The sequence below is a fragment of the Symphalangus syndactylus genome, chromosome 1 (genome assembly GCF_028878055.3).
Source record: "Symphalangus syndactylus isolate Jambi chromosome 1, NHGRI_mSymSyn1-v2.1_pri, whole genome shotgun sequence".
NCBI classification, from domain to species: Eukaryota; Metazoa; Chordata; class Mammalia; order Primates; family Hylobatidae; genus Symphalangus; species Symphalangus syndactylus.
The window spans coordinates 40,561,526-40,576,336 of record NC_072423.2 but is presented as its reverse complement, the minus strand read 5'-3'; the positions used below and the strand labels follow the sequence as shown (position 1 = coordinate 40,576,336).

At 47.8% G+C, this 14,811-nt stretch overlaps 1 protein-coding gene across 2 annotated transcripts in view; it reads right to left on the bottom strand.

The window, feature by feature from the left end:
* Positions 1-14,570, bottom strand: part of PSTPIP2 (proline-serine-threonine phosphatase interacting protein 2) — a 93,569-nt gene extending 78,999 nt beyond the window's left edge. The window contains exon 1 of one of the 2 annotated variants that reach the window (XM_055233489.2): positions 14,362-14,570. In XM_055233489.2, coding sequence (XP_055089464.2) covers positions 14,362-14,394 — 33 coding nt within the window. In that variant the 5' untranslated portion in view covers positions 14,395-14,570. The remainder of the gene's footprint in view (positions 1-14,361) is intronic. The other variant, XM_063645210.1, reaches the window with a different exon arrangement.
* Positions 14,571-14,811: the final 241 nt, after the last annotated feature.

Genomic DNA, 14,811 nt, shown 5'->3' with positions numbered 1-14,811 from the left:
ATAGGCCGGGCATGGTGGCTCACGCCTGTAATCCCAGCACTTTGGGAGGCCGAGGCGGGCAGATCACGAGGTCAAGAGATCGAGACCATCCTGGCTAACACAGTGAAACCCCGTCTCTACTAAAAAATACAAAAAATTAGCCGGGTGTGGTGGCAGGCGCCTGTAGTCCCAGCTACTTGGGAGGCTGAGGCAGGAGAATGGCGTGAACCCAGGAGGCGGAGCTTGCAGTGAGCAGAGATCGTGCCACTGCACTCCAGCCTGGGTGACAGAGCGAGACTCCGTCTAAAAAAAAAAAAAAAAAAAATCACCCATAATCTTAAAAACCTGGTAAAATTTCTGTTTTTATGCTTTAAAAAAAATACAAAACTCTGGGTCAGAGGAAGGGATGGCTTGCTAACCTGCCATTCCTTCACATGATAATAAGTACTCTTCTTCAACATCTCATGTAGACAATTACACTTGCCTACCTATATAGGATGGGAGACTCCTGGAAAAGACTCTGAAAAGATCCTCTATGAGTAATTTACCCCTGGAGGTTGGTATTTGAAGGCTAAGGGAGGGATTTTTATGGTTTTTTACCCCATACACATCTGTATTGTTTTGATATTTTACAATAAGCATGTGTTACATTCCTAGTTTTTTTTGTGTTTTTTGTTTTTCTGAGACAGAGTATCACTCTGTCACCCAGGCTGGAGTGTAGTAGCACGATCTCGGCTCAGCGCAACCTCCACCTCCCGGGTTCAAGCAACTCTCCTGCCTCAGGCTCCTGAGTAGCCGGGACTACAGGGGTGCGCCACCACACCCAGCTATTTTTTTTGTATTCGTAGTAGAGACGGGGTTTCGCCATGTTGGCCAAGCTGGTCTTGAACTCCTGACCTCGTGATCCATCCGCCTTGGCCTCCCAAAATGCTGGGATTACATGCATGAGCCACCGCACCCGGCCCTACATTCCTAGTTTTTTAAGGTACCAATAAAAATGAAAAATGGAATCCATAGGCGGTTCTCTCTGCTTAAAGGCAGGGGTGCTGAGGAGAGGTCTCGCTGCGAGATAATTGTCATTAGGCAAGTCCTGTCACCAGCGGGGTGGGACCCTCTGTGTCCTCAAGCGACTGGTTGTGGCCTTGCCACAGGCAGGTGGCCAGGACTCAGGACCCTGGACACTGCCTGGGAGGCTGGTCCACTTCCATCTGGGTTTGGGTACAAGTTGCAGGTTTAGTATTTTTTGTCTTCTATGGTCTGAACAAGTATACTTGCTCTTCTTTTAATACTTTAGGGGAAAATCGTCTTAATTCTTTTTTTTTTTTTTTTTTTTTTGTGAGATAGGGTCTCCCTCTGTCACCCAGGCTGGAGTGCAATGGTGCGATCTCGGCTCGCTGCAACCTCCGCCTCTCAGGTTCAAGTGATTCTCCTGCCTCAGCCTCCTGAGTAGCAGGGATTACAGGCATGCACCACCATGCCCAGCTAATTTTCATATTTTTAATGGAGACAGCGTTTCAACGTGATGGCCAGGCCGGTCTTTTTTTTTTTTTTAAGACAGAGTCTCACTCTGTCACCCAGGCTGGATGGAGTGGCACGATCTCAGCTCACTGCAACTTCTGCCTTCCAGGGTCAAGTGATTCTCCTGCCTCAGCCTACCAAATAGCTGGGATTACAGGTGCCTGCTAACACGCCCAGCTAACTTTTGTATTTTTAGTAAACACATGGTTTCACCTTGTTGGCCAGGCTGGTCTGGAACTCCTGACCTCAAGTGATCCGCCTGCCTCAGCTTCCCAAAGTGCTGGGATTACAGGCGTGAGCCACCACGCCTGGTCTTATTTCTTTATTTTAAAAGTTGTACTTATTTTATTGTTGAAAAATTTTAAGTATAGATAAAAAGAAAATAATATTTTTCAAATTGCCTAAAATTCCAGAGAAAACAATAGTTAATATTTGCTATGTAATCCTCATATATTTTCCTAGTGACATATGACTGTCTTCATTTTTTGTTTAATAAAAATGAGGTCTAGGCTGGGCGTGGTGGCTCACACCTGTAATACCAGCACTTGGGAGGCCAAGGCGGGTGGATCACCTGAGGTCAGGAGTTTGAGACAGCCTGACCAACATGTTGAAACCTCGTCTCTACTAAAAATACAAAAAAATTACCCGGGCATGATGGCGCATGCCTGTAATCCCAGCCACTAGGGAGGCTGAGGCAGAAGAATTGCTTGAATCTGGGAGGCAGAGGTTGCAGTGAGCTGAGATTGCACCATTGTACTCCAGACTGGGCAACAAGAGTGAAACTCCGTCTCAAAAATAAATAAATAAAAAAAATTAAAATGAGGTCTTATTTTCCAAATTGTTTAGTAACTTTCTTTTAAACTTAATATTACAAGTGTCTTTCCTAGTGTTTGTTTTAAATCGTCATTTAAATATCTTTATAACATTATTATATTTCAAATATCTTCCCTGGTGCTTGTTTTAAATCATAATTTTTAGTGACTAGGGACTCTATTTCACTATGGTATTTCACTGCAATTCCTTAAATTTTTGAAAGTGATTTCCACTCATCATTTTCATTCATTATCTAAATTTTAAAAAATTAATTTAACTGCAAAGATACTATTCTGTGGATATACTAACACATTGCCCACAATTCCACCTCCTTAACACAAGTATGATGTACTTTATCATTTGAAACACATTGTAGTCCTAAAATTGGGCTTGCCAGATATCATTATCCTCACTGCACAACAGGAAGCTCAAGTCCAGAGTGGTTAGTTGGGTGGCATTGGTCAAGTCACTCATTTGGTCTGAGTACAATAGCGTGTAGACCCCAAATGACTCCTAATAAGGGTAGGAGGGCTGTGGCTGCCATTGGCTGGTGGCCTTGCCCTCTCCATTTTCTGTTCTCTCAGAATCAATCACAATTCCCTCTAAATGGCTGCAGTCTTTGTACACTCAAACTTTACGTGGCAGGGGAGGGTGCTGGTCTTTCCAGGCTTCCAGCTTCCCCATGTGAGGCTCCGCCCAGAGGACTAGTTTCTTTGCCCTCTGAGAGCAGACAGGCTTCTATAATAACTTGCTGAGCCCTTTGGCCTTGGGCTTTTCCGCTTAGTTTCTGCAGGGAAGGGCCACGTGCTCACAGGCAGGTGCCTTGTACTCTATAGTACTCTATCCTTGACATCAATATTACATTACTAATTGACAATGACATGTATAAAACAACAGAGATGAAATGGTCAGTGGTTGGCAGATAAGAGGGAATGCACCAATAGATGCACATTAATAAAAAAAATCATACACGAGGCTGGGTGCGGTAGCTCACACCTATAATCCCGACACTTTGGGAGGCCGAGGTGGGCAGATTACTTGAGGTCAGGAGTTCAAGACCAACCTGGCCAACATGGTGAAATCCCATCTCTACTAAAAATACAAAAATTAGCTAGGCATGGTGGTGCGTGCCTGTAATCCCAGCTACTCGGGAGGCTAAGGCAGGAGAATCGTTTGAACCTGAGAGGCAGAGGTTGCACTGAGCCAAGATCGCACCACTGCACTCCAGCCTGGTCAATGGAGCGAGACTCCATTTCACCAAAAAAAAAAAAAAAATCACATATGAAGATCATGAGCAAAATGAGGCTGCTTCGCACTGAGAAACAATAGCTCTAAGTCAAAGGAAGCAGATGAGATGGAGATTCGGAAGACCTGGCAGGAGCATCAAGGTCCCTTATCCACAAACTTCCTGCCCTTGCTGCCCAGGGAAAAGCAATACCAGTCTGTGTCAGCTAGGGAGAGGCCTGCCAGCCAAGACAGTGGCCCTGGGCTGTGGCTGGTCACAGTAAAGGTCAACCACTCTTATGGGCAGGAATTAGACAAGAACGCTGATTAAATAGTTATGCACTAACATAGGACAGCTAGATGAGGAAACCTGAGCTTGGGACAGACAGCCCACAGGACAAATCAACAGTGCCCAGATCCGGCCATCTGCGGAAGCGCTGACAAAGGCCTGAGTCAATACTTTTTATTCCTGAGAACTTAGGTCTTCTTGAACCCCTAGTTCAGTCCTTGTAGGGCAGGATCTGGATCTCCTGGGACAGAGAAAACAATATCTGTATTTGATAATAAGGGCTCAGAGCAGATTCCAAGAGGTGGGGCCACCAGGGTTTGGAGAAGTGAAGGGACTTAGATGCCCATATTTCTAGGGTTTTCGAATATTTGTGGCCACTTAAGAAACTATCACTTCCAACAGCTATTCTTTCAATAGTAAAGTTCAAATAGAAGCAGAGACCAAGCACTATAGGGCAAGTGTAAAGAGGACACACCATGGAGACTGCTTTCTCTGGCAGTTCAGCTTGCATGCCTCACTCAGCAAAACTAAGCTCAGAAGTTAGTTAGGCTCCTGCCCGTTAGAAGGCATGTGCTTCAGATAGGGATGGGCTCTCAGTCTCCCTACCCTGAACAGCTTATTCAAGTCTTCCTTCCAGCCTTCCAGCCTTGTGCCACACCATCCCCTCCGTGAGAGGTATTCTGAAAACAAAGATTTCCCCATCTTGTTGCATGCCTGGTGCCATTTTAGCACTCTTCAAGGACTGCTACCCTATCACACCCACCCAGCAAGACTTGTCCCAGAATCTTGCCCTGGTATGCCAGGCATGGTGGCTCATGCCTGTAATCCCAGCACTTTAGGAGGCCGAGGTGGGTGGATCATGTAAGGTCAGGAGTTCCAGACCAGCCTGGCCAACATGGTGAAACCCCATCTCTACTAAAAATAAAAAGAAAAAGAATCTTTCCCTGGTAAACCACTTTTTTTTTTTTTTTTTTTTTTTTTTTGAGACGGAGTCTCACTCTGTCACCCAGGCCGGAGTGCAGTGGCGCAGTCTCGGCTCACTGCAACCTCTGCCTCCCAGGTTCAAGCTATTCTCCTCCTGAGTAGCTGGGACTACAGGCATAGGCCACCACACCTGGCTAATTTTTTTTCTACTTTTAGTAGAGATAGGGTTTCACCGTGTTAGCCAGGATGGTCTCGATCTCCTGACCTCGTGATCCACCCGGCTCGGCCTCCCAAAGTGCTGGGATTACAGGCAGGAGCCACCGCCCTGGCAGGTAAACCACTCTTTTTAGCCTGAAGGAGAGTAGGTCAGTCTGTTTCCCATTAGTGTCCTACCTCTTTGTTTGCTTCCTTAAGAAGAATGTAGGACCCTGAGGGCAGGAATCCACCTTCTCCTCATTTTGCAGGTCCACACAGGTCTCTGACTTCTGCGAATGTCAGAATACATAAGCCCTCATACTTAAAAGACAGTATTTTTAGTGAGACAGAGTCTTGCTCTGTCATCCAGGTTGCAGTGCAGTGGTGCAATCATGGCTCACTGCAGCTTCAACCACATGGACTCAAGTGATCCTTCTGCCTCAGCCTCCTGATTATCTGGGACTGCAGGTACTGGCCACCATGCCTTGCTAATTTAAAAATTTTTTTTTCGTAGAGACAGGGTCTCACTATGTTGCCCAGGCTGGTCTTGAACTCCTGGACTCAAGCAATTCTCCCACCTCAGCCTCCCAAATTACTAGGATTATAGGCATGAGCCACAGCGCCCAATCAAAAGACACATGTTGAGTAAAACTTGGACTACAGAAAACCTTGATGTGTAATAGAAGAAATCACAAAACATTAGATCAATAAACCTGACTGTATAAAGTGTTTTCAAAATCCATATACATATATCATTTTACAGATGAGAAGGCAAAGCTGAGGAAAGCTGAATAATTTAAACAGGGGCACACACATTCTTTGTCTTGAAAGGAGCCAAACTGGGAATCAAACCCGGGAATGTCCAATGTAAAAGCTTGAGGGCCTGAGGACTCCCTCTCACTGTGTCATGCCTATACTGGATGTTAGAACATGTGAATTACACACACACACACACACACACACACACACACACACACACGTATATATATACAAGAATATATATTTTAAGATACACATAAATTTACAAGCAAAGCATGAGGAAGAAAACAAAACCATTTGTAAAAGAGGAATTACAAGAAAATAACCAAATGTGCACTCTCCCTGGTGATAAAAACGCAAATGAAAGTTGAATAAGGCACCAAGTTTTGCTTGTTAAATGAGCAGAAAAAAAGGCAATAGCTGTGATTGACAGAGTGAAACTAGCATCCTCACATACTATTGGGAACACTGAGAATATGCCCACTCTTTAGGAAATCATCCTGGTTCTACACATCAAAAGTTTTTCAATGTCCTCCCGTTAGTTAATGGTTTTTTCAGTCATTCAGTAGGTATTACTGAGAATCTGTCATGTGCCAGGCATTGAACCAGGTACCACTGGAGTAAGCAGACAGGAGTGTGGGTCCTCACCCCAAGGGCAGCCATGCCAGCCCTGGAATGACCAATTAGGAGCTTGTAGATGAGAGAGAAATAAAACTCTTCCTTGTCTAGGCCACTGTTGTTTTGGGGTTTTCTATTACTTGCAGCCAAACTGAAGCCTATTTATACAGAAGGTAAGTGAGCTTTCACCAGCTGCTCTGGTTTCTTTTTTCTTTTTCTTTTTTTGAGACAGAGTCTCACTCTGTTGCCCAGGCTGGACTGCAGCAGAGTGACCTCGGCTCACTGCAACCGCCCCCTCCCAAGTTCAAGCGATTCTCCTGCCTCAGCCTCCCGAGTAGCTGGGACTACAGGCACCCACCACAACACCTGGCTAATTTTTGTATTTTTTTTTTTTTTAGTAAAGATGGAGTTTCACCATGTTGGCCATGCTGGTCTCCAACTCCTGACCTCAGGTGATTCACCCCACTGGGCCTCCCAAAGTGCTGGGATTACAGGTGTGCTGTCTGGTTTCTTAATGGAGTAGAGGCAAGATCACCAAAACACAGTGAGAATGTGGGAGGGATGTGGAGGTCTGAGTGGAAAAGGCATGAAATTATCACTGCAGAAAGGGAAAGAGTGATCTTATTAGAGAAACATAGTAAAATGACTGGGCAATGATGAGTTCTGTCTTGAGTTTCCAGAAATAGATACTTAAAGAATCCAAATTTTAAATACCTTACATGAATGACATGCACCACATTCTTTATTATAGAAAACACTGGGCTGGGTGCGGTGGCTTATGCCTGTAATCCCAGCACTTTGGGAGGCTGAGGCAGGCAGATCACCTGAGGTCAGGAGTTCTAGACCAGCCTGACCAACATGGAAAAACCCCATCTCTACTAAAAATACAAAATTAGCCAGGCATGGTGGCGCATGCCTGTAATTCCAGCTACTTGGGAGGCTGAGGTAGGAGAATCACTTGAACCCAGGAGGCGGAGGTTACAGCGAGCCGAGGGCGTGCCATTGCACTTCAGCCTGGGCAACAAGAACGAAACTCTGTCTCAAAAAAAAAAAAGAAAAGAAAAGAAAACTCTGGAAATTACATAAATGCCAAACAGTGACAGGATAGTTGTATCACTCACAAAACTTTTCTAAATAATTGTTAGGAAAAGTAGATAGCAATATATAAAATAAGTTATATATATATTTTGAAATGTAGTCTGGCTCTGTCACCCAGGCTGGAGAGCAGTGGTGCGCTCTCAGCTCCCTGCAACCTCCGCCTCCTGGGTTCAAATGATTCTCCTGTCTCAGTCCCCCAAGTAGCTGAGTACAAGTGCCCACCACCATGCCCAGCTAATTTTTGTTTTTGTTTGTTTGTTTGTTTGTTTGTTTGTTTGTTTGTTTTGAGACGGAGTCTCACTCTGTTGCCCAGGCTGGAGTATGGTGGCGCGATCTCGGCTCACTGCAACTTCCGCCTCCCAGGTTCAAGTGATTCTCCTGCCTCAGCCTCCCGAGTAGCTGGGACTACAGGCACCCACCACTACACCGGGCTAATTTTAGTAGGGACAGGGTTTCACCATATCTGCCAGGCTGGTCTCGAACTCCAGACCTTGTGATGCACCTGCCTCAGCCTCTGAAAGTGCTGGGATTACAGGCGTGAGCCACCGCACCCAGCCAATTTTTGTATTTTTTTAGTAGAGACGAGATTTCATCATGTTGGCCAGGCTGGTCTCAAACTCCTGATCTCAAGTGATCCACCTGCCTTGGCCTCCCAAAGTGCTGGGATTACAGGCATGAGCCACTGTGCCCAGCCAAAGTTACGATATTTTAATTAAAGCAGTAGAATACAAGATAGTACAGATACTATAGGATTATAATTATGCATGGAGGAAAAAAGTTGGGAAAGTACCAAATCACTAATAATATATATTCTAATAACCTTAATTTTATGTTAATATTAAACACTATTGGCCAGGTGCAGTAGCTCACGCCTGTAATCCCAGCACTTTGGGAAGCCAAGGCAGGCGGATTGCTTGAGCTCAGGAGTTTGAGACCAGCCTGGGCAACACGGTGAAACAGCGTTTCTACAAAAAATATGAAAATTAACCAGGCGTGGTGGCATGTGCCTGCAGTCCCAGCTACTTGGGAGGATTGCTTGAGCCGAGGAATTTGAGGCTGCAGTGAGCCGTGATCGCACCACTGCACTCTAGCCTGAGTGACAGAGCAAGACCCTGTCTCAAAAATAAATAATTAAATTAAATTAAAACTATTGTTTTAAAATTTCATGTTGAGACTCATCTTCTTGAGTAGCTAATAATCTCTTAGAGGTGAGATGTTGTGTGTCTGTCTCTCTGTGAGTCCACAGCAGCTACCACAAGGCTGGCCATTCAGACTTCACATAGACATTTGCTGAGTTGAACTGCCTGAGATTACGTGGGGAATGCAGAAGAAATTCCTCTCTTCAACAAGTTGCTATGTTTTCTCCGTTGGTCACAAGGTCTCTCACCAGAAGGTGAGCCCCACGTGTGTGGGCTTTGTGCTGCACCCCTTCTTGAGTATAGGGCTTCTAAAGAAGCCAGAGCCCATCCTTAATGATATTCTCCTCATGCAAGATCACCAGCCAGTCATAGCAGAACAGGTTCTTTAAAATGGTGGAACAGGCCGGGCGCGGTGGCTCACGCCTGTAATCCCAGCACTTCGGGAGGCCCAGGTGGGTGGATCACCTGAAGTCAGGAGTTCCAGACCAGCCTGCCCAACATGGTGAAAACCCCGTCTCTACAAAAATACAAAAAATTAGCCGGGCATGGTGGCGCATGCCTGTAATCCCAGCTACTCAGGATGCTGAGGCAGAAGAATCGCTTGTACCCAGGAGGCAGAGGTTGCAGTGAGCCGAGATCTCGCAACTGCACTCCAGCCTGGGCAACAAAAGTGAAACTCCATCTCAAAAAAAAAAAAAAAAAAAAGGTTTTTGACAATTATTTTAAAGCTAGCTCCCTCCGGCTGCTCTACGAAGAATGTATGGGAGAGCAGGTAATTGTTCATGACTCTATCTTCCCTTTTGCCACTAGGCAAGACAAAAGGAAACAGCCCTCCTGGTGTGTTTCTGGGGACCAGATTGTCAAATTAAATTTGGCCTAGGCCGGGTGTGGTGGCTCATGCCTGTAATCCCAGCACTTTGGGAGGCCAAGGCGGGCGGATCACGAGGTCAGGAGATCGAGACCATCCTGACTAACACGGTGAAACACCGTCTCTACTAAAAATACAAAAAAGTTAGCCAGGCGTGGTGGCGGGCCCCTGTAGTCCCAGCTACTCAGGAGGCTGAGGCAGGAGAATAGCGTGAACCCAGGAGGCAGAGCTTGCAGTGACCCGAGATCACACCACTGGACTCCAGCCTGGGTGACAGGGTGAGACTCTGTCTCAAAAAAAAAAAAAAATTTGGCCTAAAGCTGCCTCCATAAATAGCAAGCCACAACCTAACTTAGTGTGTAAACAAACCGTAACCTAACTAAGAGTATATTCTTGTAACAAGTAGCTGGGTCTCTGCCAACCATAACAGGGGAGCTTTCAGCCAATCCCAGGCTGCAGACTGCCCAGTCAAGTCCAAATAAGGCAACCACCCAGCTGTAACCAATCAGGCTATTTCTGTATCACCTCTTTTTTCTGTCTGTAAGTATTGCCTGCCCACTTTTGCCTTGTGGAGCTCTCTGAACCTTTACTGGTTCAGGCTGCTGCCTGATTCATGAATAGTTTCTTTGCTCAGATAAACTCTGCTAAATTTAACTAGTCTGAAGTTTTTCTTTTCATAAAATCCTAGAGAGTGTTTAAAAATTACAGCAACAATCTAAACATTGTACAAAATACACTATGGGGTCAGCATGGAGAGTCTGTGGTGTTAACCTGTATTCTTTCTTTATTCTTTTTTAAAAGCAGCCTCCTATATTTATCTAGAGCACTGTACAGTCAGTTCTCAATATCTGCATCCATGGATTCAACCAACCACAGATGAAAAATATTCCAAAAATTAAAAAATAACAATATAACAATTAAAAAATGCAAATAAAAATACAGTGTAAACAACTATTTACATAGCATTAATATTGTATTAGGTATTATAAACAATCTGGAGAATATTTAAAGTATACAGGAAGATGTGTGTAGGTTATATGTAAATACTACACCATTTTATAGAAAGAATTTGAGGCCAGGCATAGTGTTACACCTCTTTTTTTTGAGATGGAGTCTCGCTCTGTTGCCCAGGCTGGAGTGCAGTGGCACGATCTCAGCTCACTGCAAGCTCCGCCTCCCAAGTTCACAGCATTCTCCTGCCTCATCCTCCTGAGTAGCTGGGACTACAGGTGCCCACCACCACGCCCGGCTAATTTTTTTGTATTTTTAGTAAAGACGGGGTTTCACTGTGTTAGCTGGATGGTCTCAATCTCCTGACCTCGTGATCCACCCACCTCGGCCTACCAAAGTGCTGGGATTACAGGCGTGAGCCACCACGCCTGGCCAGCTTACACCTCTTATCCCAGCACTTCGGGAGGCAAAAGCAAGAGGATAGCTTAAGGCCAGGAGTTTGAAACCAGCCTGGCCAACATAGCAAGACCCAATCTCTATATGAAAAAGAAAAAAGAAAAGAAAGGACTTGAATGTCCATGAATTTTGGTACCTGCATGGGAGTCCTACAACCAATCCCCTGCAGATACCAAGAGATGACTGGATAGAGAAAAGCCATTGAGCAAAGCCAGATGCAACATCCGTTCAAACTCTGCTAAGCCTCCAGAATGACAAGATTCCAATCTGGTAAAAGGTTTGGATGAGAGAGACAGCCCTGTGTTGACAGCAGGGCAGTGAGCCAGTTCAGACAGCCCCAAGACTCGCCCTAGTCAATCCTAGGCAGAGAGAAGCCCCTCCCACTACAGGAACAGGGTTGCTGAAACAGCAACTAGGAAGCTGGTCTATGCCAAGAACCTTGGGAATCAGGAAGGCCCAGGAAAAATAAGTATCTACAGGAGGTTCAGGGACGATTTGGACCTCACACCCAAGTGAGAAGCCTGGAAATCCCCAGGGGTGAGAGAACACTGCTTTCATCTACCCCTTCCAGAACAGGTCCCACTGTCACCCGTGCACACCCGTATCTGAAGGACACTGGTGTCTGATCGTCCCAAAAACTGGAATTTTTTCTCATCGTGGCCTGGCTGTTTCCCTGGATCTTTGGAAACCATGGTCACTGTCTTATTCTGACAAGATACAATCGAAGTTAACCAAGAGAAATTATACAGCACTGCTTAACCAAAGTGCCACAAAGAAGGTATACACAGGGAAGGATGGGAGAGAAACAACACACGGTATGTACCAATAGCAGGCAAATTCATTTGGGGCTGATCCCAGTTTTATTCATTTATTTTTAAATGATTTTTAGAGACAGGGCCTCACTATGTTGCCCAGCCTCCTTAGTAGCTGGGACTACAGGCGCACGCCAGCTCCAATCCCAGTTTTAAACACTGATTATTCCCTTTTGAAGCAGATTCATCGAAAGTTTCTTTAAATAAACATTTTCACGAAGCATTTAAATACATTCATTTATGAAGTGTGTATTGACTCATACTTTTTCAGGAACATGTACAAACATGTTTGACCACAGTCCTCTCACCTTCCTTGGAATGTCCCTCTCTTGGGCCTGTGATAGCTCTTTCCTGGTTGTATCCCTTCATCTCTTCCTCTATTTCTGTGTCCCCTTTCTCCTCCTCCATCAATAGAGGCGTTCACTAAGAGTGCTTCTTTGTGGACTTCCGATCTCTTCATTCTTTCTCCTTGAATAACCATCACTCACTTCTTTTACTTGTCACCTCTGCTGCTGATAATAATAGCTGGCAACTATAGGTGCTCTCTGTGTGTCAGGCACTGTACTAAACTCTCAAGTTTAATCCTCTCAACAGTCCTAAGGAGTAGACACTGTTATTATCCCCATTTTTATGTATGGAAAAACTGAAATTTTGGTGGTGGAAGCAGGCTGCCCAGGGTCACCTAGCTAGTAAGGGGCAGAACTGGATTCAAGCCTGGGCAGCCCACCTCAGAGGCTTCATGCTGTTTGGTAAGCTCTCAAAACTGGACATCTTCCCAAGGGGCGGGGCCATCCCACCAGCGCCTCAAACCCAGCATGTCACCCACCAGACATTAGAGTACTCACTGACATGTTCATACTGGCTGTGAAGATATTAAAATACTGCAAACTCTGTGGCCTGGAACCCTGTCTTCACGCTGTCACCCTCTCCGCTAAGACCTCCCCATATCCAGCATCCCTGGCATGGGGCTGAGGGGTGGAGGCTGGTGGGGAGGGGCTTAGCGCCCACCTGGCCTTGGCCTTGCCAGTGCTACAACTATGGCTAAATACGGAGGATTGTGTTGTTTGGTTGGGTTTGTTTGTTTGTTTGTTTTTGAGACAAACACAAATCACTCTGTCGTCCAGGCTGGAGTGCAGTGATGTGATCATAGCTCACTGCAACCTCAAACTCCTGGCCTCAAGCAATCCTCTTGCCTCAGCCTCCCAAGTAACTATATCTACAGGCATGCACCACCATGCCCAGCTAATTTTTAAGATTTTTTTGTAGAGGCAGAGTCTCGCTATGTTGCCCAGGGTGGTCTCGAACTCCTGGCCTCAAGCAATCCTCCTACCTCAGGCTCCCAAAGTGCTGGGATTACAGGCATGAGCCACTGTGCCTGAACTAAATACTGTCAGTATCACGTCTGCCTCCTTCTCCTTATGTCTCCACGAACCATTTCCTCTGCTGACTTCCTTATTTCTGGGGCCCACATCTCATTCTCCAGTTTGTATTATACAGAGCCTTTTTCCCACAGTGCCTGCCATGGGATCCCACAGTCTTCCATTCTACACGAAAAACTCGCAGGCCTCCCGTGAGAGCCAGCTGTGGTGCCCTTGGTTCCTCTGTGAGGCTGCCACCACCCTGCACCCTAGGGTGAGTAGTGCCCCAGGAGGACCTCACAAACTCCAGTGAAGGGACTCACAGGCACAGTCTAAACTGTGTCCCTGAGGTCCCCAGCCATGTTTCTCTACCCTGCAGCCTACGTGGGGTAGAGGGACCATCTAGGCAGCAGGCAGCCGTGAAGCTACCTGGATGGGGGGGACGGGGGGGAAGCAGGAGCCCCAGTAAGGAGTCAGGGCCCCTTGGCAGCTGCGGTAAACTTTGAGGTGTGAGGCCTCCTGCTCCTGTCTTAAAGGGATGAGGACAGCTCCTCTGAATGAGGGGGCATGGACCTTGAGGGGCACCTGGGGAGTGAGAGGACAGAGGGAAGAGGACTGGACAGAGGAGGGAGACAGGCAGACCTGCTCCCTCCAGGCTGGGCTGGCCCTACCGGGCTGGGGTACCCCCTCCAGCTTATAGGGTCTCCCACACCATCAGCCCCGCTGTGGGGCCTGGACGGAAGGGCTGGGGCAATGGCCTGGGGAGGGGGCTCAGGAAACAAGGCTGCCGAACAGGGAAAGCTCCAGCAAAGGAAAGCCCTCTATGCTGTACGTTTCCTGGAAAGGACGATCCCGGGGGCAGCTGCTGCTGTCAACCTGGTAAAGCTCACAAGCCCCCACACCAGATCCCCCGAGATCCTCTCACGGCTCAGCTCCAGGGGCCGGCAGCGACTCTCCCCGGACGGGTCTCGCCTCCCTAAGGGTCTCTGCTTCGCCTGTGAGAGGAGTTGATGTCCTGACTCTAAGGTGTCTCGGCTCTCTGCGTCCTCAGGAGCACGCGCTGCTGGGGGCGCGGGCGGCAGAGAGTGGGCCCTGGAGTCCGAGCCCCCGGGACTCGCGGGCACGTGGAGGGTAGCGGGTCGGGACAGAGAGCGAACAGCAGCCCGGCGTCCGCTCCAGGTCTGCCCCTCGAGCAGTGGGGCTGGGGCCCCGATCCCGTCACGCGCGAGCTCCGCCGAGCCCCCGGTCGCGCGGTCACCTAGTGGCGCCGGAGCTGGGGCGCCCCCAACGCCCGCCGCGCTAGCCTCCCTCCCGGGCCGGGTCCCGAGCCCCGCGATCCACTGTCGGCCCCGCGACTTACCCAAAAGTTTCCCTTGAACAATGAGCGCGTCATCGCAGCGCGAGTGGGGGTGCGGAGGAGAGCCGGGCCGCAAGTGGCACAGAGCCGGGAGGCCTGACTGCCACTGCCCGCGGCCCCGCAGCCTCAACTTCTGCGTGCCACACTCGCGCAGGGAAGCCGCCCCCGGGTCCTAAACCACTCCCGATTGCGACGGCCGCCGTCGGTGCTCTGCGCTCCCCGCGCGGGACCTGGGCGGGACCCGCGGCGCTCACTGGCCCAGGGGCAGCCCGCACCCGGACCCAGGCCCATTTAAAGCCCCACAGCGTCAGTCCACGATCAATATATCAGCTCGAAGCTAGCTGCCTCCTTCTGGAAGCCTTTGGGGATTGGAAATAACTGGTCCTGGCTTGGGTTCCTGCCCACAAGGCCCCCTGGACCGGATAAAATCCAGGCTCTGCGGGGTGATAGAAG